Source organism: Saccopteryx leptura, chromosome 5 (assembly GCF_036850995.1).
Source record: "Saccopteryx leptura isolate mSacLep1 chromosome 5, mSacLep1_pri_phased_curated, whole genome shotgun sequence".
Lineage (NCBI taxonomy): Eukaryota > Metazoa > Chordata > Mammalia > Chiroptera > Emballonuridae > Saccopteryx > Saccopteryx leptura.
The window spans coordinates 219,413,128-219,438,130 of NC_089507.1; the positions used below are offsets into that span (position 1 = coordinate 219,413,128).

The following is a 25,003-nucleotide window of genomic DNA, read 5'->3' on the forward strand; positions in this document are numbered from 1 at the left end:
GCCGCAGTGCCTTCTCTGTGCATGGCTCGGGGGTGGCGCGAGTGGGTGGAGCGAGCGGGTGGCGCGAGTGAGTGGAGACACCTCTGAGAAGGCGCCGGAGGGCGCGTCCCCGTCCCCACCGAGGATGTTACTGTGAAGTGTTCAGCTTCACTGAGCTCCCAGGGCGAAAGTTCGACTTCCGTCCAGCGTGGCCGACCAAAGGCCCCTGGGCTTGGCAGAACGGCCAACTGCCCTCCTCCCCCCTCTCCCTGACTGAGGAGGAGCTCGTGTCCCCCGTCAGACCCCAGACACAACAAGAAACTGCCTTCCTCTCCCTGGTCTTTGAACATAAAACTCCCAGCAGCAGCAGGTGGAGGATCACACGGAGCCCACCTGGCAGGCGGCACCACTGTGTGCTCTGCCCACCATTGCAGGTGGGGAGAGAAGGTGGTGTGTTAGCCAGGCTTCTCCCAAGAAACAGAAAAAGAAAAGAGAGATTTATTATAAGGAATTGGCTCACTGAATGATGGAGGTGAGTCTAGATTCTGCGGTGCGGGCTGGCCGGCCAGGAAATCGGAAGAGGCACGGTGTAGATGAAGTCTGAAGGCTGTCTGCTGGAGACTCCCCCATGCTCGGGGAAAGCCGGTCTTTTTATCCCAGTCAAGCTTCAACTGATTAGGTGAGGCCCACCCACTTGAGGGAGGGCAATCTGCTTTACTCAGGGTCCACCGATTTAAATGGCAATCTCATCCAAAACACCCAGAGCAGTGTGTTAATGTTTTGATATATTTGCCAAATACCTAGGTACTCTGTGGCCCAGCCAAGTTGGCACATAAAAATAGCCATTACATGTGGGGACCAGTGGCCCAGGCCCCCGGACACTGGTTGCAGTGTGGCCTGCCCCATGTCACTCATCCCTGCCTCATTCCAGAAGGTCCAGCCACCCTGCCCGTGTCTCACGAGTTTGGCAGCACATGGGATAAAGCGCCCATCAGATTTCGAGTGATGCCCGGAAGTCTCTCTAAACCTTCCCTTGAGTTTGGTTGGTGACCACACGGAAAGTGTGACGGTCCTAAGCCGTCCCAGGCTGGCTCCAGGATCTTGCAAGACCAGCTTCCCTCACACAACAGCCACCAGTCTGGGATTAAACCACAAAAACTGAGCCCAAATGGGTGCACCGTGGGAGCCAAGGCTGAGGGCAGCTTCCTGTTGCAAGGCATGTGACCTCGCTGGCTTGAGCATAAGACGAAAGGGCATGGTGGGGTCTGCAGTGCACACAAACGCACGTGTCCCAGTAAAGAGGCTACTTCTCAGTCCTGCTGGACATTACCATGGGCCACTGTGTCCAAATGTCCCAATTTTTCGAGATGAGCCAAAAAAAAAAAAAAAATCAAGATTCTCGTGAAAACAGTGGACAAATAGAGTCGGGGGGGGGACCATTCACAGGACCACCGGGCTGTCCACCTCTGCAGCAAGGACAAAGGAGGGCCCCCATCAGAACCCAGCACCATCGGTCAGCTGCGTCTCACTCCACTCCCCCCTTTCCAGAGCCACAGCCACTGCTTCAGCCTGTTCTCCTGACTCACCTCCTGTGTCCACCACAGTGACCTGCACCGTGGCTACACCAGGCTAAGTGGCCAGACAGAGACCCCTGGTGCCATGTTGGCCCCTGGGATGGAATCCAGGCTGTACGTCAACCTCACCCCAAGACCTGCCAACCCCAGCTCGGTCAGACCCCTCCTTGATGGAGGTGGTGACACGCAGAGTCCGGGAGACAGACGTCCCCCTCGGACACGCCCCAGCTCCGACTTCTTGTCGAGTGGTTCCCAGACTCAAGCATGACCACACAGCCTTTCTGCAAGGCTGTGATCCCCTCTGCTGGCCCTCACCCTCTCCAGGGAGTCCTGTTTGCTCCCACGCACCCCCACCAAAGGATGAATGGAGTCTTCTCCACAACCCAGGAGAGGCTACGGTGGGCCCACCTGAGCCAAAGCCCCTGAATGCCGTGTGAAGGTCGCCTCCAACTACACTGTCTTGGACCCCCACCCACACGGCCGCCTGCCACCAGGGACACTTTCCTGTGGCTCTTTCTCACTTGTGTGAGACCCATCAAAGTGAGCAAGGGAGGTTGACATCTGTTCAGCCTCCCTATCTACTTGGCTGAGCTCACCACTTGAGCCCCTGGGGGGTGTCTCCTCTGGACCACCTGGCTCTGTCCTGGACACAAACACACTGGCCCCAAGGTACCAAATAAAGGAACGTCTAATTCATCACAGGATGGTCACACAGCTGCTGCTGTGGTTTCAGACACAATGTCAAGAATCCTTCTTGAGAAGTACAGCCTCAAACTGTGAAAATATTCAGATACTCTTTCCGGTTGCCTCACAAGTGCTCTTAGATACATCCATCTTTGGGGTTCATTCGTTTTTTCAGCATGCTCAGGTGACACATTTACTGTATAGCTTGAGGTCCTTTTTTTGTGTTTGTTTTTTGAAGCAGATGAGTCTCTCATACAATGGCGGTGCTGGTGCTGGCAATGATGGTGATGGTAATAATGACAATGGCGGTGATGAATGTGATAGTGATGGTGATGATAGTGATGATGATGATGGTGGTGATGATGATGATGGTGGTGATGGTGATGATGATGATGATGGGATGGTGATGATGATGGTGATGATGAGGGTGCTGATGGTGATGATGGTGATGATGATGGTGATGGTGATGATGGTGGTGATGATGAGATGATGGTGATGATGAGATGATGGTGATGATGGTGATGATGGTGATGATGAGATGATGGTGATGATGGTGATGGTGATGACGATGATGGTGATGATGGGATGATGGTGGTGATGATGGTGATGGTGATGATGATGAGGGTGCTGATGGTGATGATGGTGATGATGATGGGATGATGGTGGTGATGATGGTGATGGTGGTGATGATGAGATGATGGTGATGATGATGATGGTGGTGATGATGAGATGATGGTGATGATGGTGATGGTGATGATGATGATGATGATGGTGGTGATGATGAGATGATGGTGATGATGGTGATGATGATGGGATGATGGTGATGGTGATGATGGTGGTGATGATGAGATGATGGTGATGATGGTGATGATGATGATGGTGGTGATGATGAGATGATGGTGATGATGGTGATGATGATGATGGTGGTGATGATGAGATGATGGTGATGATGGTGATGGTGATGATGATGGTGATGATGAGATGATGGTGATGATGGTGATGGTGATGATGATGATGATAGGATGATGGTGATGGTGATGGTGGTGATAGAGGAGGAGGAAGTTGTAACCACCACATCTTGAGCACTTTCTTCTATGAATCTTCTAAATTACAAATACCTTTGTTTTAATCCTCTTGACAATTTTGCAGCAGTGGGTATATCATCGTCCCATCGTGGATGAGGAGACTAAAGAGTTAGGAAGGTCAAACATGTCCAGGGTACCCTGGTAAGGGGCAGGATGGGGGTTTGAACCAGAACTGCTGGCATCTCAAACCCACGTTCATCATCGTTCATGCGGTATTTTCAGCGTGAATTTGTGCATTTTGTTGTACCCAGCTGAATCGCTAAATCCTCGGATGTCCACTTAGCTATTTGGCAGCATAAGAATAAATGCGTGTAGCTCATTTATGTTGCCAGGTCACGTGACACCTTCAGAAAACAAGAAATGCTTTTCTTTGCTGATTAAGTCTCGTGCCAAAGCGTGGCCCCATCCACAAACACTCTGTGGTGAAGCCATTGGGGGGCTGCTTTCTTAGGTGTGAAAGGTGTGTTTTATTTATTGAGAAGGTTGGGAGGAGTGGGCGTCTTCAGGGTAGAGTAGCAATTGCTGGAGGAGCGCGAATCCCTAAGGACCATGACTCCGTTTGCCACCGTTAAACACATCGGGCTGTTTTCCTTTTTTCATGATAATTTTCCACCAGATGTCTAGAGCAGCCGGTCCCTGGGGGGGGAACAATCCCATTGTACTCCAGAGCTCTGAGATCCTGGCTCTCTTTCCCACCGGCTTCCTGCAGACCTCAGGGTGGTCTCCTCACACCGCCTTCCCCACAGGCATCCCCACGGCTGGTTTGCCAGGCGGGCAGCCAAAGTCACGGGTCACTGGTTTGGCTCAAAATAAGCAGTGGGTCTTGAATCTTATAAAGACGGGTAAAAATGCAGAAAAGTCTCTCCCCCCCCCCACGCACACCCCCATCTCTCATGTCCTTGTGATGTGGATTCAGTGAATTGAGAGTGGAGAGGGGCGGGAGACCTGACACCCAGAGCTGGCTCCTGGGGAACTTCCGTACAGGACCACAGCCTGGTCGGAGGAGGCCTTCCCTACACCCAGCTGTCTGCCTCTGCGACGACAGCCTGTGGGCATACACAGTGGAGTTTCTGACACTGGCATCACTACTGTGTTTGGGATTAACCAGCACGAGGACCGGCATCCAACCTGACCAGGCGATGGCACAGTGGACAGAGTGTCGGACCTGGGACATTGAGGACCCAGGTTCGAAACCCCAGGGTTGCCAGCTTGAGCACGGGCTCATCTGGCTTGAGTACGGGTTCACCGGGTTGGGCGTGGATCATAGACGTGACCCCGTGGTCCCTGGCTTGAGCAAGGGGTCACTGGCTCAGCTGGAGCCCACAGCGCCCTCCGCTGGTTCTGCAAGGGAGCCACTAAGGGCTACATGCGTTAGTCAGGAAGGCTAACGCCCCTCAGATCACAGATGCAGGCTGACTTCCCCGGTGCTGGCAGACACGTGAGGTTTCTTCAATCAGGATGTTTAAAGGTTGGGGGAGGGGAGTCCTTCCAAAGCCACCCCTCTCCTGGGACCCCATGGCCACAGTCAGGGGCCCCCACCCGGTGGGATTCTCTGAGGTAGGTTGACATGTCCCAAGTGCATTTGGCCACGGGATGTTTCTGCCACCAGCAGGCTGCGGAGAACTGAGTCTGGGAAACTAGCATTTTGGTTGTTTGTCTGTGTGGACTGTAGCACCTGAGAGTTTCCCTGAGTCTCACAACCGGTGGCCTTTCGGTCCCTGTTCTGTGGCAGATGCAGACGGCCCTCCTGGGACCCTCCGTCTCACGGGGAGGCAAACGGGAGTCACATACATAATCCTAGGAAGACTGCATGGAAACATGCCGGCAGGAAGAGGGGAGCTGTGCCATGACAGTTGCTGGCAGAGTCCCGTGGAGGCAGGGCAGTCAGGGAGGGCTGCCTGAGAGAGGGAGCGTCTGAGCTGAGGTCTGAAGACTGGGAAGTGGGGGGACTCACACTCCGTAGAGACAAGCTACTCTCAGCTCTTACAGGACATATCTGTGGATGGAGTTGGCTTGATACCCGTCCTCCTGGTCCCTGCAATGGCCTCACACAGTCCCCACAGGTCACTGCATAAACCTGCCTGCTGCCCACTCCTTTCCTGTGTCCACATCGCACCGCCCAGGGGAGCAAGCTGGCCCTCCCGCAGCCAAGGAGAAACAGGAAGTGCAGTTTCAATTAAAAGGATAAATCACAGTGATGGATTCCTCGAGGCAACGCGAGAGACCCGGCCTCGATTTCGGGCTGAGTTCCACGGAGCTGCAGTCGTTTCTTTTAAAGGCCAACGGCTCTTCACGGGCATTTAAAATCGCGGGAGGGGAGTCCCAGGCCACTGTTTCCAACGCCTCCGATCAAATCCCTGGGCCCAGCGGGGCTACCCCCTTTCAGGAAACGCTCGCCCCAGCCCCCACCCCTCCTGGATGGAGGAAGCCACTGCCTGCAGCCGGGCCTGGTGCCCGGAGAAGGGAGAACGCAGGTGAGGGACCTGCCACCAGCCCCGAGGAGGGAGCCCTGCTCCCAGACCTCTGATTGACATCAACTCTTCATCTGGCCTGAAGGACACGGCGGTCACTGTGCAGTTAAACATAAGTGTGCCAACAAAGCACGTGTCCCATGAGGCTCACAGCGCAGTGCCCTCCCCTCCCCGGGACCCCCACCCGCCCTGTCCCCCACTGTCCCCTCCCCGGGACCCCCGCCCGCCCCGTCCCCCACTCTCCCCTCCCCGGGACCCCAGCCCGCCCCGTCCCCCACTCTCCCCTCCCCGGGACCCCAGCCCGCCCCGTCCCCCACTCTACCCTCCCCGGGACCCCTGCCCGCCCCGTCCCCCACTCTACCCTCCCCGGGACCCCCGCCCGCCCCGTCCCCCACTCTCCCCTCCCCGGGGCCCCAGCCCGCCCCGTCCCCCACTCTCCCCTCCCCGGGACCCCAGCCCGCCCCGTCCCCCACTCTCCCCTCCCTGGGACCCCCGCCCGCTCTGTCCCCCAGTCCCCTCCCTGAGACCCCAGCCCGCCCTGTCCCCCACTCTCCCCTCCCCGGGACCCCCACCCACCCTATCCCCCACTCCCCTCCCTGAGACCCCAGCCCGCCCTGTCCTCCACTCTCCTCTCCCCGGGACCCCCGCCCACCCTGTCCCCCACCCCCACCCCCAGTGTGCCCTCTCCAGCACTTCAACAGGGCGGTAACTATGGAGAATTCTCCCGTCACTGAACCACAGCAGCAGCTGGAACCCCACAGGTAGTACAAGCAAGGTGTCCCCGGCACACACTGCCACCTATTAAGAACCCTCCAGCCCCTCAGCTACCTGCAGGGGCCTGGAGGGTGGTGCAGGTGGCTTCCAGAGTCATTGCAACGTGGCACACACAGGCCCTCCACATCCAGGCAAGACCAGCTTGGGGCCACTGGTCTGGGCAGCAGTGGCTGGGACCCGCCTCCCATCCCTGACCCCTCGACTTCCCTGGGGCACCTCCTTGCCCACTCTTGGCCTGACGAGTGGAGAGGGTGGTTTCTGCTAGCGTCCCCAGCCTGGCCAGTCTGCCCAGTCCAGCCTGCAACATGACAGCCAGGTGGGGCTGTGGGGAGATGGACAGCACAGGGCGTCAGAAGCCAGGCTCTGGGCAGGATCCCTGCGTGTGGACCCAGCTCAGGTGCGTATGAGCTGGGTGACCTCAGGCGAGTGACCTAACCCCTCTGAGCCTCAGTTTCCTTGTCTGTACTCTAGGGGAGGGTCATGTATTCATGGCCCTGCTCATAGAGAGGCGGTGGCGTGTAACTGCCCGAGTGTGTGACATGCATACGATAAGGCGTGGCGTTGTGTACTAGTTAGAGAGACTTGTTCTAAACTGAATCACTGCCATTGGCCAAGCTTGAATGATGTGCCCCTCCCTCAGCCAATCAGGGCTGGGAGGGGGGGAAGCTGCATTGCTATTGGTCCAGCTTGAGTGACATGCCCCTCCCTCACCCAATCATAGTGCCAGAAAAGGTGCTCTTGGAACCCATAGATGGGTCCTCCCCACTGGTCCATACAGAGTAAGTGAACAGATGTCCAGAGGTGAAGAGAGGTTGGGCTCAGCGGAGACACGGGGGCTGCTGGCGGCCTCGCTGGCCCATCTCAGCCTGTAGGCAGCCTCATCCCTCCTCACCGTCCCCCAAATGCCCCCGGGGCCCTGCCCACCCTCCACCCCCACTGTTCCCTTTCAGGATCCGGGGGCTGGCCTCCATCCTCAGCTGGGGCCTCCCCTCCTTGGGCTCCTGGCTGGCCTTGCCCCCAGCTCCAGCCCCAGCCTGGCTGCCTAGCCTCCACCTCCCACTGCCCCATGTGCCCCAAGGGCTGGATCCTGTCCAGGGTCACCTCCTACCTCCAACCGGCCAGCACACAAACTAGAGACCGTGTGGGCAGGCCCTTCCAGAGACAGGTGGGGGGCGGGCATTTAATATGAATGAAGCAGACGTTCTGAGGAGACTCCTGACTCTCTATTTGGGGGTCCAAACATGACAGCAGGCCGCGCACAGAGGACAAATCCGAGGGTGAGCGCTCCGCCCACTCGCCGTCCCATCGACCCCCGCCACAGCCCGGCCGAGACACGAGCCCCGAGAAGAACCCCTCTTCCTGAGGACCCGCGTTCTGTCTGGGGCCCCCCGACAGACAGGGAGACCCCCAGCCCCTGGTCTTGGGGAGGAGGCACTGCTTCTGCTCCGGCTGCTGTGCCGCTGGCAGCCCTCGTTAGCTCTCAAGGCCAAGCAGCTCCTTGGAACCCTCAGATCCGCGCAGACTGTCTGCTCCGCGTCACTCAGGCCTTGGGGATGCTGTCCAGGCACGTGCGGTCGACTGAGCATCGCTCGAGTCCCGGTGCTGGGAGGGGCATGCTGGACCCTCTCTCCTGAGCCCACCGTCCTATGGGGGGGGGGGGCAGAAAGAACAAACCGGGGAACAAAAGGTTCAGCAAGAAGAAGCTGGCAATGGAAGGGCTACGAAGGCAACTGTGCCGGAGTCACCCTCAGTCAGTGCAGCCCGTCCCCTGCGAACCAGCCCACCGGCGTCTGCTGCTCTGGGGCTGGCCACCGACTCCTAGCTGGACACCACTGCAGAGGGTGACTGCGCCACTTAAGCCGGCTTCTTCCCCCAGGCTCTCCCCTCTCTGGTGCGGTTCACACGCCTGGCCTCCCCCTTTCCCAGGGGTGAGGCTGCGGCTGACCAGGCTGAGACCACACCCTCCTCCCTCCGACCCCTTTCCCCAGGGGCCCTGCCCAATCAGCCACTCACACAAGAATCCCTGTCTCGGGTTTGCTTGTAGGAAGCGTCACCCCAACACCGGGATCAGGGGGTCAGGGTGGGCCTCCTTGGGCGGTGGCGTAGGTAGAAACCTGAGCACTCTTAATGTCACCCTCTGGTTACACCTACCCGCCCGGACCGTGTACAGGGCTCCTGATACCACCCCCGGTCAGGCGGAGGTTTGACTTCCCGGGACGGGGAACAAGTCCAGGAGCATCCCAGGCTGCTCGCGGCGGTGCGCGTCCCCAGGGCTCCAGATCTTGGAGGGAGATGGCAGTCCATTGGGTGGGGGGGTGGGGGGTGCAGCCTGACTTACCCCATTGCGTTGACTCAATATCCACATTTAAAAGAAGGAGGCTGATTGTCCCAGAGTGGCTCGTGTTGGCTAGGAGAGAGTGGGGCATCCTGCCTGCCTGTCTTCTTCCCATGACCACTCACAACGGGGCCACAATGACTTCCCCCCAAGAGGAAATCCGGCCTCTGTTACCAGGAGAGCCAGGATATGGGCCCGTATGGCCACGTGGGCACCCCCCGCTGTCAGCAGTGGCGTGTCCTCTGTCCCCCACGCCGAAACGTCAGCGGCTCCGTCTCTCTCTATCCGGTACCCCCAGAAGGGCACGTCTGAGAAGCATCTAACCCTCTCTTCCCCGCCCCCTCCCCCGGGAAAATGCGCTGAGAACATATTCATGGCTTCATTAGCATGCGTGTGACTTTGAGGATTTTTTTGTGTGTGTGATTTATAAAACTTGCCGTAACTGTGAGTGGTAACGCGTGATACTGCCAATGTGACACAACAGATGCCTCTCCCTGCCGCATTCCGGGTCCTTCTGCTCGTTACAGGAACCTAATTGAAAGTAATTGAAGACTGAACCTCATCGCGCACGGAGAGGGTTTCATAATTTAGCCAGAAAGCCAGACACCTCCAGGCCCCTTAAAGAGAGGGTCGAGAATCGAGGGAGAGCCGGGGATGAAATCGCAAGGACCCTCTGCCGCCCTGTGCCCCACATCGGTCCCGCTGGTTGGACGAGGAGCTGAAATCTCGCTGCTCACTCAGGGCCGTGACAAAGGGCTTTTACATGAAACTCTGCAGCAGAAGCTGGAAGAGACTCACACGGGACCCGCTGACAATCCCATAATCACTCCCAAAAGCAATTAAAGTGAAGGCAATTAAAGAGAGCTGGCCGGAGTGACGGGGACAGCCAGGGCCTGAGACTCCAGCCGAGAGGCGAGCGGCCGTTGGGGGGGCTTCCTGGGCTCAGTGTCCCCCGTCCACGGAGTCCTCAGTGTCCCTTTCTGAGGCTTTTAGCAGCTTCTTAGGAAAGCAGCGTGACCAAGACAGGACCTGGGTCCCCACGCTCTGGCGAAACTTATCCAGCCCCTTCCCCTCTCGGGAACCTCAGTCTCCCTATCTGCAGAATGGGCTGGAAGAAGCAGTGGGTGAGGCTGACGTCCTGGGGTTTTTCTTTACTGGTCCCTGGAGGAGTTCCAGGGGGTCGGAGGCGGAGATTCTGGCTGTCGGCTTCAGAGTGGGGCTCCATTTTCTGCTCCCCGCACAACAAGCCAGGTGAGCCCACCTGGGGAGGGGGCACCGTTCTTTGCTTCTCTCCCAGACCCCCTCCCTCCCCATTTCCCCATTTCTCTTGTCATTTTCTTTTTCCTCAGAGTCCTGGCTCTGTCCAGCGATGGGGAGCCGGGGTCGTGGGGGGGTCCAGCGATGGGGAGCCGGGGTCGTGGGGGGGGGACGGGGGGAGGGTGAAGCGTGTGCCGTCACGATTCAGAGCTTCTTCCTGATGGGACGTGGGAACTGCCGCCGACAGCTCAAAATTCCCGACAGGTAACAGAAACAAGAGTCTGCAGTCTTGCTTTGTTGGGAAATCTCTGGGTTTAATGCCATCCGCGGAGAAAGAGCTTAAACACTTCACTACAGAATATGTTCCTGGAGACCGATCCCAACGACGTGGAAAGCGTCTTCTGAAATGCTGGCACAGGCCCCGGCCGGGCGGCCCAGTGGAGAAAGCTGTGTCCCGGTCAGCTGGAGGTCACGGGATCCGCCCCCTACCCCCGGGGAGGGCGCAGTTGAGAAGCCACCAGCGAGTGCACAACTAAATGGATCAACTAAGCGAAATGATGAACTGATGCTTCTCTCTCTCTCCCTCCCCCCCCTTTTTCTCTCTCAAATCAATGGGAACGTTTTATAAATAATGAGAAATAAAACACTAGCACAGGAGTCAAAGGAGACCTTATTAACAGCTATGTGTGTGCGTGTGTGTGCGTGTGTGCGTGTGTGCGTGTGTGCGTGTGTCCAGGGATCGTGTGCAGCAGTGGACAAGACCACACACTCCGTTGGAACCTGACTCTCTCAGTGACCCCCCCCCCCCACCCCTACCCCAAGTCCTCCCACGGGGTCTCTCACTGCCCCTGTTCTTGCCGAGTAATCCTCATCACTCTTGACAATTATGAGAGGGAATCACGTTTGTAGATAACTAATTCTACTGGTCTGTGGACCTCAGGAGGGCGGGGCTGTGTCCGAGGGCCAGGCCTGTCCACTGGGCTGAGCAGCAGCATTGTGGAAACGCCCCCGGGACGCTGGGGGGGGGGGGCACAGCCTGCTGCGGGAGATCCTTCCAGTTGGCCGAGTCTGGAGGGGACTGTCTCCCCTTCCGTGTCCTCTCCTTCAGTGCTTCGGGGACAGATCCCTAAGGTGTTTGCAATTCAAAACCACACATGGTGACTTCACTCCAGTTTCAAGTTCATTTGAAATTAGGCAAATGTTCCTCCTTGGGGGGGGGGGGGGGGGGGATTCTGCCAGAACCTTCCTTCCGCTCCTCCAGCCCTTCCTGAGGACGAGAGCCGCCGGCCTTCCAAGCAGACGTCCCCGGGTGACCGCAGTTGCCGGCCCCATAAGTTATTTTAATGTAGACATCACTTTAAACTAACCTTTTACCATCTGTTGTGTCCTTTAATAACAAATGCAAAAGAGCGCTATTCCCGCCGGCGGCGCCATCAAAGCGAGAGGGGCGGCGGCGATGCCTCTGCGCGTTCTTTATTCCGGGCCCCAGGGTGCGCCTCCGCCTCAGAGCGCCTCCGCCCCAGAATGCGCCTCCGCGAGGCCTCCCTCGTCTTCCCGGCGGAGCCAGGCGGCTGCGGCCCCTGACCTGGGGAATTCATTTGCACAGTATCTCTTCGTAACACGGGAAACCACGGGAGGACTCTGAGCGCACGGACAGCCGGCGCGAGGAGCCCCCACCCACCACCCGGACGCACACACCGCGCCTTGTTTCAGAGCGCTCCGCCGAACAGCACCCGGAGAGTTAAGCAAATGCAGCCCGAGGGTCAAAATGTAATGAGATTTCTCTGCAAAATAAAATAAAATACAATCTCTTAAATACGTCGCGGGCTCTTTTCAGCGGTTCTATAATTAAATTTCCCTTTGAAAGACGGCCGTCTGGTCCGGAGAAGCGTGTTCAGGGAGTCGTTCCGGGGCTGCCGAACCCCTTCCCGTCTCCACCACCCAGCACCCAGGCTCCCGTGTCCTCCTCGGTCCGGTTCAGGTCGCCCGACGTTGTGTGAGGGCCTACTGCGCGCACTGAGGGTGCGTCCTACTTGTAACCCCAGTCAGAGCGCGCGAGAAACCGGGAAACCTGAGTTTGGGGGTTGCAGCCAGATAGTGGAGGGGGCTGGAGGAATTCAGGGTCCAGCCCCGCGGGCGGGAAGATGACAAAGCCGCACAGACCAGGAACAGGACTAGACGCCGATGTCTCCCGGCTGGGATAGCTTTCTCTCCGAGAGCACATAATTTTTCTCTTTGCAGTCGTCCTCATTTCTACCAAAGATAATCAAAGTCAAGGCTGATTTGTTTGCAAAAAAAAAAAAAAAGCAGCAGCATAGCGATGACCACACGGGCTTCGTTTGGAGGGGCTTTGCGGAGCCTGTACCCAGGACTATCGGCTCAGACACGCTGCCCGTCCCCTTCAGGTGCCACGAGGGTCCCGTGGTCCAGCGTCGGCCACACTCACTGTGTCGCAGCCTTGACCGTCACGCCCACGTCGGCGGGGGGGGGGGGGGGGGGGGGGTTGTTGCACGGGTCCTCCTTTGGGGGGGTTACACGGGTCCTCCTTTGGGGGGAATTACACGGGTCCTCCTTTGGGGGGGGTTACACGGGTCCTCCTTTGGGGGAGTTGCATGGGTCCTCCTTTGGGGGGAATTACACGGGTCCTCCTTTGGGGGGCTTACACGGGTCCTCCTTTGGGGGGGTTACACGGGTCCTCCTTTGGGGGGGTTACACGGGTCCTCTTTTGGGGGGGGTTACACGGGTCCTCCTTTGGGGGGAATTACACGGGTCCTCCTTTGGGGGGGGTTACACGGGTCCTCCTTTGGGGGAGTTGCACGGGTCCTCCTTTGGGGGGAATTACACGGGTCCTCCTTTGGGGGGAATTACACGGGTCCTCCTTTGGGGGGCTTACACGGGTCCTCCTTTGGGGGGGTCGCACGGGTCCTCCTTTGGAGGGGTCGCACGGGTCATCTTTTGGGGGAATTACACGGGTCCTCCTTTGGGGGGGTTGCACGGGTCCTCCTTTGGGGGGAATTACACGGGTCCTCCTTTGGGGGGGTTGCACGGGTCCTCCTTTGGGGGGGTTGCACGGGTCCTCCTTTGGGGGGGTTACATGGGTTCTCCTTTGGGGGGTTACATGGGTCCTCCTTTGGGGGGGTCGCACGGGTCCTCCTTTGGGGGGGTCGCACGGGTCCTCCTTTGGGGGAGTTACACGGGTCCTCCTTTGGGTGCTCGGGGTCTGGGGAGGACACCTGTGACACCAGGTGGGCAGCGTTCCGCTCAGCACTCCGCCCTGGCACACTCGCCCGAGCCGACGGTGCTCCTGGGAGGGACTTCCCAAAGCGAGCAATGGTGGTCTCTTCAGGTTTGCAATTTCTTCAAGTTCGGTATTTTATATTTTCTCAAAAAATTTTTAAAAAATCATCTTATGAAGATTTCCAGCTGAGTTACCAATAGATACAAAGAATAAAGTGTTGCCTGACCCAGGCGGTGGTGCAGTGGATAGAGCGTCAAACTAGGCTGAAGACCCAGGTTCACGACCCGAGGTCACTGGCTTGAGCATAGGATCATAGACATGACCCCGTGGTGGTTGGCTTGAGCCCAAAGGTCACTGACTTAAGCAAGGGGTCACTCATTCTGCTGTAGCCCCCGGTCAAGGCACATACGAGAAAGCAATCAATGAACAACTAAGGTGTTGCAACAAAGAATTGATGCTTCTCATCTCTCTCCCTTCCTGTCTGTCTCTGTCTGTCCCTCTTTCTGTCTCTCTGTCACGATAAATAAATAAATAAAATGTTAAGAAAACTCTTGTTTTTTTTCTCTTAGCTTTGTCAAGGGTGCATCAGTTTCCTCGAGGAATTTTCCCCCGAAGTGCAGCTCGTCTGTGTATTGGTTCTTTCCTGTGTTCCAGCTCAGGGGTCTGTCTTCCCTGGTGGCCCCGGCGTTCTCTGCCTTGTCACGCCTTCCCTTCTGGAGTTTGACGACCCGTTCGCGCACCATAATTCCGTTTCAACGATCGCATGTTTCCAGTTAAGGGTCTGCCACGATTCACCCTCTGATTCCCAGATTCCCTGGGTGTGTCCATGTCACGGTCTCACTGTCGTTACAATTTTTAAGTAGGCTCTAAACGCGCTTTTGATTCCCACTTAACCCCGTGGTCATTACAGAATGTTTTAAAATCTCCTGAAAGTCTTTTAAAGTGGCAGCATGAAATTTTAATTGCATTATTCCAATAAGAGGTCCTGCTGGATTTTGCTTTGTGGGGAAAAAAAATTTGGCAGAGGGGGGTTCGGGGGTTTTTGTTTTTCTTTAATCCTGGTTCGTTTTATCCTAAAATGTGATCGTCGGCTTTGATTTTAAAGTTGTGTCTTCTAAAGGCCGGTCTGTGAAGTGGACCCTGCTCGCGGTTATTTCTTTCAAACCCCTGCAGCTCCCCCTACACTTCCCCACCGCCGGGAAGCCCGCGACCGCGGTTCCGTCCTGCCCCTGACCTTGGACAGCTCCTCTGATCCAAAGACACGCGTCTCCCTCATTCCGCTGGGGTCCTCTGTCTTCCCAGAGCCACGCACTCACCCCACGACCCGTCCACAGTAAAACGAAGCTTGGCATCACCCACCCCCACCCCCACCCCCACTCGTCACAGAACGCAGGCTCTACGTTCTTCTCTGTCCCCAGCGCTTCCTCCGCTGTCCTCAGCCTCTGCCAGCTTCCCTGGTATTTGGGACTCAGATTTCACTGTTATTATTAAACCAGTTTTTATTTTTCCAACAAGATACAGTTTCTGTAAAAACTAGAGCGGTGTCTGTTTAGCTCTGCAACCCTGTGGACCATATTCAGTGTCCACATCCTGTGTCTAAATGCTGGTCCCGTCTCAGAGCCCCGTTCTTGGGGTTCTCGCTGAGGGTCACCTCTCAGGGGCTGACTCGTACCTCCCAGGGCCTCCATCCCAGGAGCGAGAAGACGGGACATGTGCGCGGTCTCTGCGCATCCAGACTCATCCACTGCCCGCCTGCGCGGATGAACACTCGGGGGGGGGGGTGAACGTGCCGGGTTCCAACCTTTCTCCCTCAAAACTCCACAGAAGCCACTGTTTCCCTGCCCTGGTCTCTCCCGCGGTTTGGTGACGGATGTTAGGAGCATGTCTGTCTGGGCCTTGGCCATCTCTGACCATCGTTTCCATCGTTTCCGGCCTCGGTGGAGTCGCGAGTCCCTGCTGTGTGTCCCACGCTTTGTGCCAAGCCTGTCACCTGGGACAGGGTGTCCTGTCCTTCCCTGTGACCTGGGGGGCACTCAGCTGCCCGGCTGGCGGACGGGCAGTGTGGCCGAAGCTCTGGCTGAGGTCCCAGGCGTGCGGGAAAGGAGGGCGGGTGCGTGTGACAGGGAAGCCCGCCCACCCGCCCGCCTCGCAGACTGACCCTCTCCCCTCCCCTCCTCTCCCCCCTTCTCCCTCCCCTCCCCTCCCCCCTCCCCTCCCCTCTCCTCCCCTCCCCTCCCCTGCAGATCCGGTCTGACAAGGACAACGACATCCCTATCCGCTACAGCATCACGGGCGTGGGTGCCGACCAGCCGCCCATGGAGGTCTTCAGCATCGACTCCATGTCCGGCCGCATGTACGTCACCCGGCCCATGGACCGGGAGGAGCGGGCCTCCTACCACGTGAGTGTGTCCTCCTCAGGTCCGGGCCTGCACCCGGGTCACCGGCAGGGAGGCTGCTTAGAGCCCACGGCGCTGACCCTGCACCCGGGTCTCTCACACCTGGTCAGGGGCGGGGGTTGGCGAGAACTTGCCCTTGCACCTCCTTCCCGGGAGAGGGCGTGCCGGAGAGCGGCTGGTCTAGGAGGTCACGGTCCACGTGGTCACCGGTCACCCAGGCACTCACAGGTCCGCCGTGGGGTCATGCAGCAGCTGTGCACGCAGCGCCCAGGGGCTCAAGCCCCGGGCCTCACTCCTGCAGGCTCCCCCCCTCCTGCCCTCTCTCAGAGCTGTGTGTGTGACGTGGAAACCGGACCCACCTCTGGGGTTTCTGGGTAACCGTTTCCTCTGCACTTCACGCCAACATGGGTGCTGGCGTTTCCGCCGACTCCCTGGAAGGGGTCTCTGAGCTCAGCCCACCTGCTGCGGCCAGGAGTAACTCGCGCTGGCCGCCCCTTCATCAGGGCTCAGCTCGAATGTCCCCTCCTCTGGGCAGCCTGCCTGGCCTCCTTCCAGCTCTTGCCAATCGCTGCCCTGTGCCCAGGCCGCGTCTGTCTCTCTGAGCAGTAACCCTGGGCCAGCCCTGTGCCTGGCTGGCATGAGTAGGTCCTTGATAGATAGTGAGTGAAATAATTGATTAATTTAGAAGTCCAGAATGAAGGGGTGAGCAGCCTGTCTGGACTCCTCCCTCCCAAGCTCGGGATATCGGCTGAGTTTTCTGGAGGCCTTCCCACAGAGCCCGGGCCTGCCACTCTCTTTTCCTCACGGTCCCCCCGAGGATGGATAAGCCCAGGTGTGAAAGACCAGCAGGGTAGACCCATGTTGGAGCCCCGAGCTAACCTTAACCCAGGCCCAAGCTCAAGACCCCCCAAGGTCTGGGTCTCCCCCAGGCCTGACCGCTCCATAACAGGAGTTAAGTCCCAGCCCCAGATTGGGTTGGTCCAAACGGCTGTCCTGCAGGTGGACGTGCACTTGGCCGTCAGTGGTGCCGGGACGGGTCTGGGCCGGCCTGGGGTCCGGGTGTGCATTAGCACATGTGCCCGGTCGGCCCCCAGCTCCTGCGTGTGACCCGTTTTATCCTCCTGCGACCGCCCGCATTCCCACGGAGGAGAGACGCGGCTCAGAGCAGCTTTGTGGCGCGTCCCGAGCCCACCCCCGCCCAGCCTGTCCCCTGGGGGGCAGGACCATCGTGTCAGCCCTGCCCGAGTGCTCAGGGCCCAGGGAACTCGCTCTGGCTGCTCCCGAGGCCGGAGGTCAGGAGGGCCGCCCGGAGGAGGCGCCGCCCCGACTCTGCCTGTGCCGGTTCCCAGCTCCGGGCCCACGCCGTGGACATGAACGGCAACAAGGTGGAGAACCCCATCGACCTGTACATCTACGTCATCGACATGAACGACAACCGGCCCGAGTTCCTCAACCAGGTCTACAACGGCTCCGTGGACGAGGGCTCCAAGCCAGGTGAGCCCAGCCCCCGATGACCCCTGAGTTCCGGGCGGGGCGCCCCAGCCCCACTGCCCAGACGGGCCCAGGGAGCCACCTGTCGAGGAGTCGATTTAGCGGGTATTTATGGAGCGCCCACTCCGTTCATGCAGACGCCGGGCTGGGGAGCGGGGCCTTCAGGTGCAGACAGGAACACAGACAAAACATAGGCCGGACTAAGAGCATGGAGCCGCTGCAGTGAGGGTGAGGCCCAGGCGGGAGCCCTGTCGGTCAGGGAGGCCCCTCCACAGAGCGGACCTACAGCCTGAGAGCTGAAGAATGAGAAGGACCAGGGTGCAGAGAAGGGCTGGGACCGGTGCACCTGCTAGAAGGGAGGCTGGGGATGGAGAAGGCATGTGCAAAGGTCCTGGGGCAGAGATGTGGTCAGAGAGAAGTTCTGCCATTTGCAGTCTCCTGGGCCATGCTCTGGATTTTATTCCCAGCACCATAGGAAGCCCCTGAGAGGCCAGAGAAGTGAGCCCATGTGCCCTCGGCCCTGGTTTCCCTCAGAGCTGACCCGAGAGCCCATCTCCCTACAAACTTCGGTCCAGCATCCATGGCGATGGACGCTTTGTCACTCTCCAGGGCTCTTACTGCGGGTGTGACGTGTGGTCTCTGGACCCTGTAACTACCAAGAAGTGGGGCCCCTTCCTTTCCCCTTCAGCAAAGATGAGACAGAAGGCCCGAGGGGGCAGTGTGAGCAGCCCAGACCCCGCGATGTGGTGTGGGTTAAACCCCCAGCCGGTGCTGGGACCGCGGCCCGGGCCCGGCGGCCTCACCTGGGGGCAGGTCACAAACACAGTCTTGCAGCCACACCCTCTGACTCAGCCTCCCTGCTGGCGGAGCCCCCAGTCTGGGCGGACGAGGTGCCCACGTTTCTGCGGGTGCCCAAGTTTGCCAAGCACAGCGGGGAGGGGGCAAGTTGTGCTTGAGACAGACGCCGGCTTGGATTAAACGGGGAGCTAAGCCCAACGTCACCGATGAGGCCCCCGGGGTGGGGGCAGGGCTGCCCAAGAGCCACTAAAATACAGGATGCCTGGTTCCATTTTTCAAACAAACAGGTAATCCTTTTCACGTGCAGCGCTAGGGGCCTCCTTGTCCTAAAACCATATCCCCTGTTGATCTGAACGTCAGTGTCCAGCGAGCGCAGGTCCAGCAGGGTTTCTGGGCTCAGGCCTGCGGACGTGCTGGGAGCGTGGAGCCCAGGCCGGCTTCCCTGACTGCGCGCCCGCGCTCCCGCCGGCCCGTGGAGGGGCCCGCCATGTCGTCCCCGTCCCGGGCAGCGAGGACAAACATTCATCATCACTCTGCCGGAGGTGGCTGTCACAGCTCCGTCTCGGGGCCACTATTTCAACAAGGTGAATTGTGTTCCCAATTGATTGTCTCAGAATCGCGAGGCGAGGCCAGCCTGGTGTCAGCCACGGGGACAGGATGTGACATTACTTCTGCCAGGACCTTGGGGGGGGGGGGGGCGGAGACAGGCCGTGGATGGACGGATTAGCGGCAAGCAGTCAAAGCAAACGGATGAGGGTTGCCGGTGGCCACCTCTTGAAACAGGAGCTGCATCTGGGAAGAGTCGGGTGGGGGGCTCGTTAATGGGCCGTCTCCCCGAGATCCAGGACAGTCCACAAGGAGGCGCCTGGATCCTCTGTCGCAAACCCAACCTCCCTTGTCTCATTTCTAAACAAATCGATAGAGAAAGACTCCCCCATCGTGTTGCTGGCTCTGCTCATTAGGATAACAGGCAGCTGACGGCTGTGTCGGCTCCCGGAAATCCCGGTCAGCCCTCAAGCCAGGAGATGGACTGGACCGCCACCACCAGACGCGGCAGGACCATTGGAACACCAGCCATGGCGGCCGGCGTGGATCCGGGATGGGCCCCCCTTTCTCACCTGGCCACCCTCGTGCCCTTCCAGGACTGTGCTGGGACTAAACGTGAGGGATCTTCAGAGCTCTGGGGGGCGGGGACACCAGAGTCTGTCTCTGGCCCCTGAATAGCCCTCAGCGGAGGGGAGACGCTAGTGCCACCTCTCAGCACGACGCTGCCTTGGGTCCAGCGCAAAACCCCCGCTCCCACTGGCCCAGGGCAAGGGGACGGTGTCCAGACGGCAAGGCACAGGCCGCCGCGTTCCTGAGTCGGGAGGCTCCGGAACCTGGGAGCAGCCTCCCCCGTTTCCTCCCTGCGGACGTGGATGACAGGACCCGGTTTCCTGGGGGCCAGCACCAGAAATCAGTCGCTGTTCTGGGATGATGAGCTAACGAAGGGCTTCGGGCGGGCATTCTCACGGAAAGCAAGCACAGAGTGCGCCAAATACTAACGCAGCTCGATCGAGCCTTCCGAGGTCTGGGCAGCTCGTCTGGGGACTTCGGCAAGCCCCAGGGGCTGGGGTTACCCCCCATCGTTCTTTCTCAGCCACAGCCTCCCCCCCCTCTCAATTTTACAAAGCCCTCTTTGGCTGAGCTGGGTCAGACAGGCTCGGGGCAGAGCGCCCGGGCTGGCCCGGCCCCTTTCACGGACCTCTGGGGTCTGGGGTCAAGAGCACCCTCCCCTCCGATCGCGGCCCTTCCCGCTCTTCAGTACACGGGGAGCCAAGACCCACCTGCGTGCCCCCGGGAGAAAGGGAACTCTGGCTCGCGCAGCCGGCAAATTCAGAGGCGCAGCCGGCAAGTTCAGAGGCGCGTGGGACCCCCAGGTACGGAGACGCTGGGGCTGGAATGGCCTTGTCCAGAGTCCTGCTGGCCACTGTCTGTCCCCTCTGCGTTGGTTCCTTCCCTTCCTGTGGCCGAGACACCTGCGCAGTGTCGGGGTGTCCCTGAGCAGTGACGGCCCCGGGACAAGGAGCACCTCCCCCCCTGAGTCCCAGCAGGAGCCTGGGGTAGATCCTCGTGGGGCCGCTTGGGTCCCGTGCCCATCCTGGGCCAGCCCCATGGCCAGAGCACAGACAATGAGCATTTTCCAGGCACAAACGGGGTCCAGCTCTACAGCCCACCCCAAGTCACCTGGCCTGATAAGCACGTGGCAGGTTGCCTCCTCCCCAAAGGACAACCCGATGGTTGAGCGGAAGTGGGTGCCGAGTACCCAGGTACACCAGCAACAGACGTGCACCCCACGTGCAAAGGGTGGGCACCCGGGGGTGCTGTGGCCCTGGGCCGGCGCTGTCCGCCGGAACGCTCTGCAGGGATGCGAAAGTCCGTATCTGGGGTGTCCGCTGTGGTAGCCTCTGACCACCTCTGGCCACCGAGCACCTGAAATGCAGCTACACAGAGGAACTGAGCGTCTCGCTGTCCTTAGAGTTTAAGTAGCCACCACATTGGGAAGCTCGCTGCGTCCTCAGCCTGATGTCCCCTCCTGTCATCTCCATGTCACTGGCTCCATTCCTCCTTCAGCTCACGTGTCACCTCTGCCTAGGGGTCTCCCTGCCCCCCCCCACGCCCCTGAAGTTTCCCGTGAATTCTTCATTCCTCATTCAGGTAGTGCTGTCACTCTGCCCTTCTGGACCCCGTGCCCAGCGGAGACCTCTCTGTCCCGAGCAGGGAGGGACTCAGAGACCAGCAGCCTCAGCCTGACCCCCCCCCACTCGCGGGAGCATAAGGGACACCCAAGGACACTTGAATCAACGGTCCCTGACGCACACCTGGCGACACTCAGCCATCGGTTCCACGAGGCAGCCAGAGTCCATGGAGGCCTCCAGGAGGGTCCGTCCCCATGCAGAGGGAGGCGGACACCTGCCAGGCCTGTGGCTGGACTAGACAGCATCCAGCAACCGGCCAGGTGTCGGTCCTGCCCACTCACTGAGTCCCACACCCCCTGCCATGCCGCCCAGCACCCCGCTTCCAGAATAAAGAGCCCCACGGCTCAGGACAGACCTCAAGGCCACGTCCTCACCACTGGACCAGCCCTCCCCTCTGCTCCAATCCTTCAGCCGCTGGAAATCGGAGCCGCTGCCCCCCCCCCACACACCCAGCCCAGCCGGGACCAGACCAGACCAGTTTCTCAGACTTCTCGAGAAGAGACGCCTCTTTATTATTTTTCTTTAAAGCCTCTAAGTGGAATCCCTGCTTCCCTCACCCCTTATAATTGTGCGAGGGCCTGTATTATAAATTTTGAAATTAATGTCACTTTGAAATATTAAATAGCAGAGAAACCTACAAGCCACAAATGAAGTCAAAGAAACCTTCATCTGGATAATGCGAGGTTTGCGCTCAAATAGATTATTCTATTAGCGGGCCCGTTGCCTTATTTATTTTATTTCCGCGCCGGCGGAGGACCCCCGAGATGAACGCCGTGGACCGACGCACAGATGGTGCCGATACTTGAAAGTCATCTGAATATTAAGAATTTAAATCTTTAGCCTCAGTGATTTGAGCAGAAAGCCAATTATGGGGCTGAATTAGTTTTCAAATTAAACTGCAATTTAAGGCTTGTGAAATTAATCCTTTAAGGCGCCCGGCAGCGTGGGTACATGAACTCCCCTGGAAGGGCCCGGCCCGGCCCGGCCGTCCACCCCCGTCCTGGCGGCGTGATTAATAAAGCGACGTCCGGCACCCGCGTCCCCCATCAGACGAAGAGGACGATCCCGACGTTCTGTCTCATTTGCTGAGAAAAAAATTCAAGCCTTTCTTTCTCCCGAGCAGAGAGGCAGAGGCCTCGGGAGAGAGGCAGGGGAGGGCGGCTGCGGGGTGACACACTGTGGCGTCATCGGGGAGCTGGGGACTCGCAGCCGTGCGTGGACTCAGACCCGCCCCCTGGGGAAGGTGAGCGGGGACAGGCGGGGAGCTTGGCTGCTGCTGGGGTCACAGCTTCCCAGACACACGGGCCACCCTGATCCCACCCCGGGTGCCTGGGTCACATGTGGCTCTTCCACCCCTCCCTGTGACCCCAGGATGGACGCCTGGCTTCCAGGGGAGGAGCCCTGGGCTCTGAGAGGCTCAGTGACCACGGAAGCCGGGTGCTGGGAGTGAGAGAGCCAGGATCTGATGGGACTGAGCCCCGAGCCCCGAGCCCCGAGCCCCGAGCCCTGAGCCCCGAGCCCTGAGCCAGGCCCACAGAAACGCAAGAGGCTGGGCAGGTCCGCCTTCGCCCGCGTGAGCCCCAGCGGCCGGGTTCACTGCCCACCTCAGCGGAATCCCTGTGATGGCAGAATGGAGAACCCCCCCCAAATAAAAATTATATCCACCGGAACCTCAGGACGAGGCCGTATTTGGAAATCAGGCCTCTGCAGATGGGGCCAGTTAGGACGAGGCCATCAGATCGGCCCTGATCCCTTACGCCTGGGTCCTTGTAAGAAGAGGTCAGGACACAGACCCAGAGGAGCTGGCGTGGGAGGACAGGGGGACAGAGCCTGAGTGACGCAGCCACAGCACATGGAGCCCAGAGTCGCCACCGGCGCTGGAGGAGGCAGCAGGGGCGGTCCCGGCCACCTGGCTCTGCCCCGGGTTCTGTGGCTGCGCTCTGCCCCGTGCCTGAAGCGGGCGCCTAGTGGGTGTTCAGTAAGCGCTATGCAGGACTCACCCTTTGCTGCCGGGGGTCGTGTCCACGCAGCCTCGGGGGCAGTGGCTCCACCTTTCCATCTGTGACCTCTCCCTTTGGGTGAATTTCTAGAAGTGGGTTTGCCGAGTGGGCACATTCCAGGGGCGTTTGGACACAGATGGCCAAACTGCCTCCAGGACCTGAGGCCGTCTGCTCCGAGGCCGCGGGGATGGGTCCCCCCATGAGCCCCCACCAATAGGTCCCATCACTATTGTAAAATAGTGTCGGCTCACCCGGTGCGTGCAGAATGCCTTCCCTTTATTTCTTTGATCAAGAGCAAAGCTGATTCTAAAAAGCAGGAGAAGCCCAGGCCTCTGGGTGGATAGACAAGAAGTTCCGGCCCCGTGGCTGGACTCGCCGACCGGAGGCGTGGCCAAGGGGTGGGGTCGCGCTGGGCGTCCTACCATACGGTCGGTCGAGATTCCCGCAGACAAGCCTACCGTGAATGCGTTTTATTCTTGGCGAGCAGAAAAGAATTATGAAAGGAATGGCGTCTGGTTTTGAACACCAGAGTCCTGAGCTTAGCCAAGAAGGCGGCGCCCGGCTCTAGGACGATTCTGTGATGCGCAGGAGCCCTCCAGCTCCCGTCCTGGGTCCTGGCGGAGAAGCCCGCAGGCGGGACGGGCAGAGGCTGCACACGGGGACCCCCGCCCACTCCATCTCCAGAACTTCCTCTCGGGAGCCACGAAATTCGACCCTGAGCTTCAGGCTTTTAAAGCAACCTGTGGGAGCGCGCCCTCCCCGCAACTCCCACTCCCGGTGTGCCCGTCCAGGGGCCGCCGTGTTGGAAACGGGGCGGGGGGGGGGCTCCCAGTGCCTGGCGGCCTCCCCAGCTCTGCCCTTGCAAAGGCGCGGGCGGTCCCAGCTGGCACAGGGGGCCCCGCTGCGCTGGCTCTCCTGGCGCGCAGGTGCTCGGCTTGGAGGTGAGACGCCGTGATGGGGCCGCAGCCCGGCGTGCTGTCCACTTGCAAGTGAAATTCTGCACATGTTGTAAGTGGCTTTAAAGTCCCACAAGAGACATCGTTTTCTATGTGAATCGTGTTCTTGAGATGCACCCATATGTTTGCCTTCTGTACACACGTGTACGCGCGCGCGCGCGCGCGCGCACACACACACACACTGTCTGAGCTGCCCTGGGATTAGTGTCCTTCCGCCTGAAAAACACCCTCGGCGTTTCCTCGTTGCGGGTCTACCCAGGGAGATGAATGACCTTTCTTGATGATCTAAAGAAGTTTTTATTTATTGGAAGCTTAAAACTGTTCGCGTGAGGAGTTCCATGCCATTCTTTAAATTCTCCAGCTGCTTTAAATTTTTTTTTTTTTTTTTTAATCTTTGGTTTTAGCAGTTTCAGGACGATGGGACTCGGCGGTTTAGTCCCTCTCTCTCCCACTAAGAGTTCTGAGTGCGTTTTGACTCCGTGGCGTGGTCTCCACCCCCCACGTTTGGTTTTGGAAATTCTTCAGCCTGGAGCCCCTCAGACGTGCCCGCCCCGTTCTTACTCCGCGGTTCCAGGGGGCTCCCATGGACCCCGCAAAGCCCCACCTTTCTTATGCTTTGGTCTGGATGTTTCCTCTGGCATCTTCCGGCTCATTAACTCTTTAGTTATAGTATTTAACCTTCTGGTAAACCCATTCACGTTTTCATTTGAATACTTTTTCAACTATAAGTTTTCTGTTTTGTTTGTTTTTTTTATGTATAATTTCTAGTTCTCTGTAAAAGAAAATCTTTCTCCTCCTTTTAATTCCTGGACCACGTTAAGCTCAGGCGGGTCTGTTTCCGAGCCCGCGCCTGACAACTCCGCCGTCCGCCTCGCCCCTGCGACCGCGGCTGCCTGCTGTTCCCCTGGGTTTTCCTCAGGTCTTGTCCTCTTGTCCGCCTGGTCCGTTCGGGGCTGTACCTGGCGCACGAAGAACTGCAGAGATAGCCTGAGCTCTGTCGGGGTGTCACCTTTCCCCACAGAAGATGTACTTGTGCTCCTGGCTGGGGGACCCGATCGTCTCTGTTAGAGCTGGGCTTCCCTGTGTTAGGACTCTCTGTCGCCAGATTCCTGGGGGCCCGGCCGGCCGGCTGCACGTCTGGGGCGCTGCACCCCCGGGTTCGGTCTGAGGTCGAGGGAGCTCCCAGGGCTCTTCCTCCTCAGCAGCTCCGGGCTCGGGCCCGTCACC

At 59.0% G+C, this 25,003-nt stretch overlaps 1 protein-coding gene across 1 annotated transcript in view; it reads left to right on the forward strand.

The window, feature by feature from the left end:
* Positions 1–25,003, forward strand: part of CDH4 (cadherin 4) — a 357,761-nt gene that overhangs the window by 303,493 nt on the left and 29,265 nt on the right. Inside the window, exons 5-6 of the mRNA XM_066384328.1 lie at positions 15,641–15,796; positions 17,143–17,287. Of these exons, the coding sequence (XP_066240425.1) occupies positions 15,641–15,796; positions 17,143–17,287 (301 nt within the window). The remainder of the gene's footprint in view (positions 1–15,640; positions 15,797–17,142; positions 17,288–25,003) is intronic.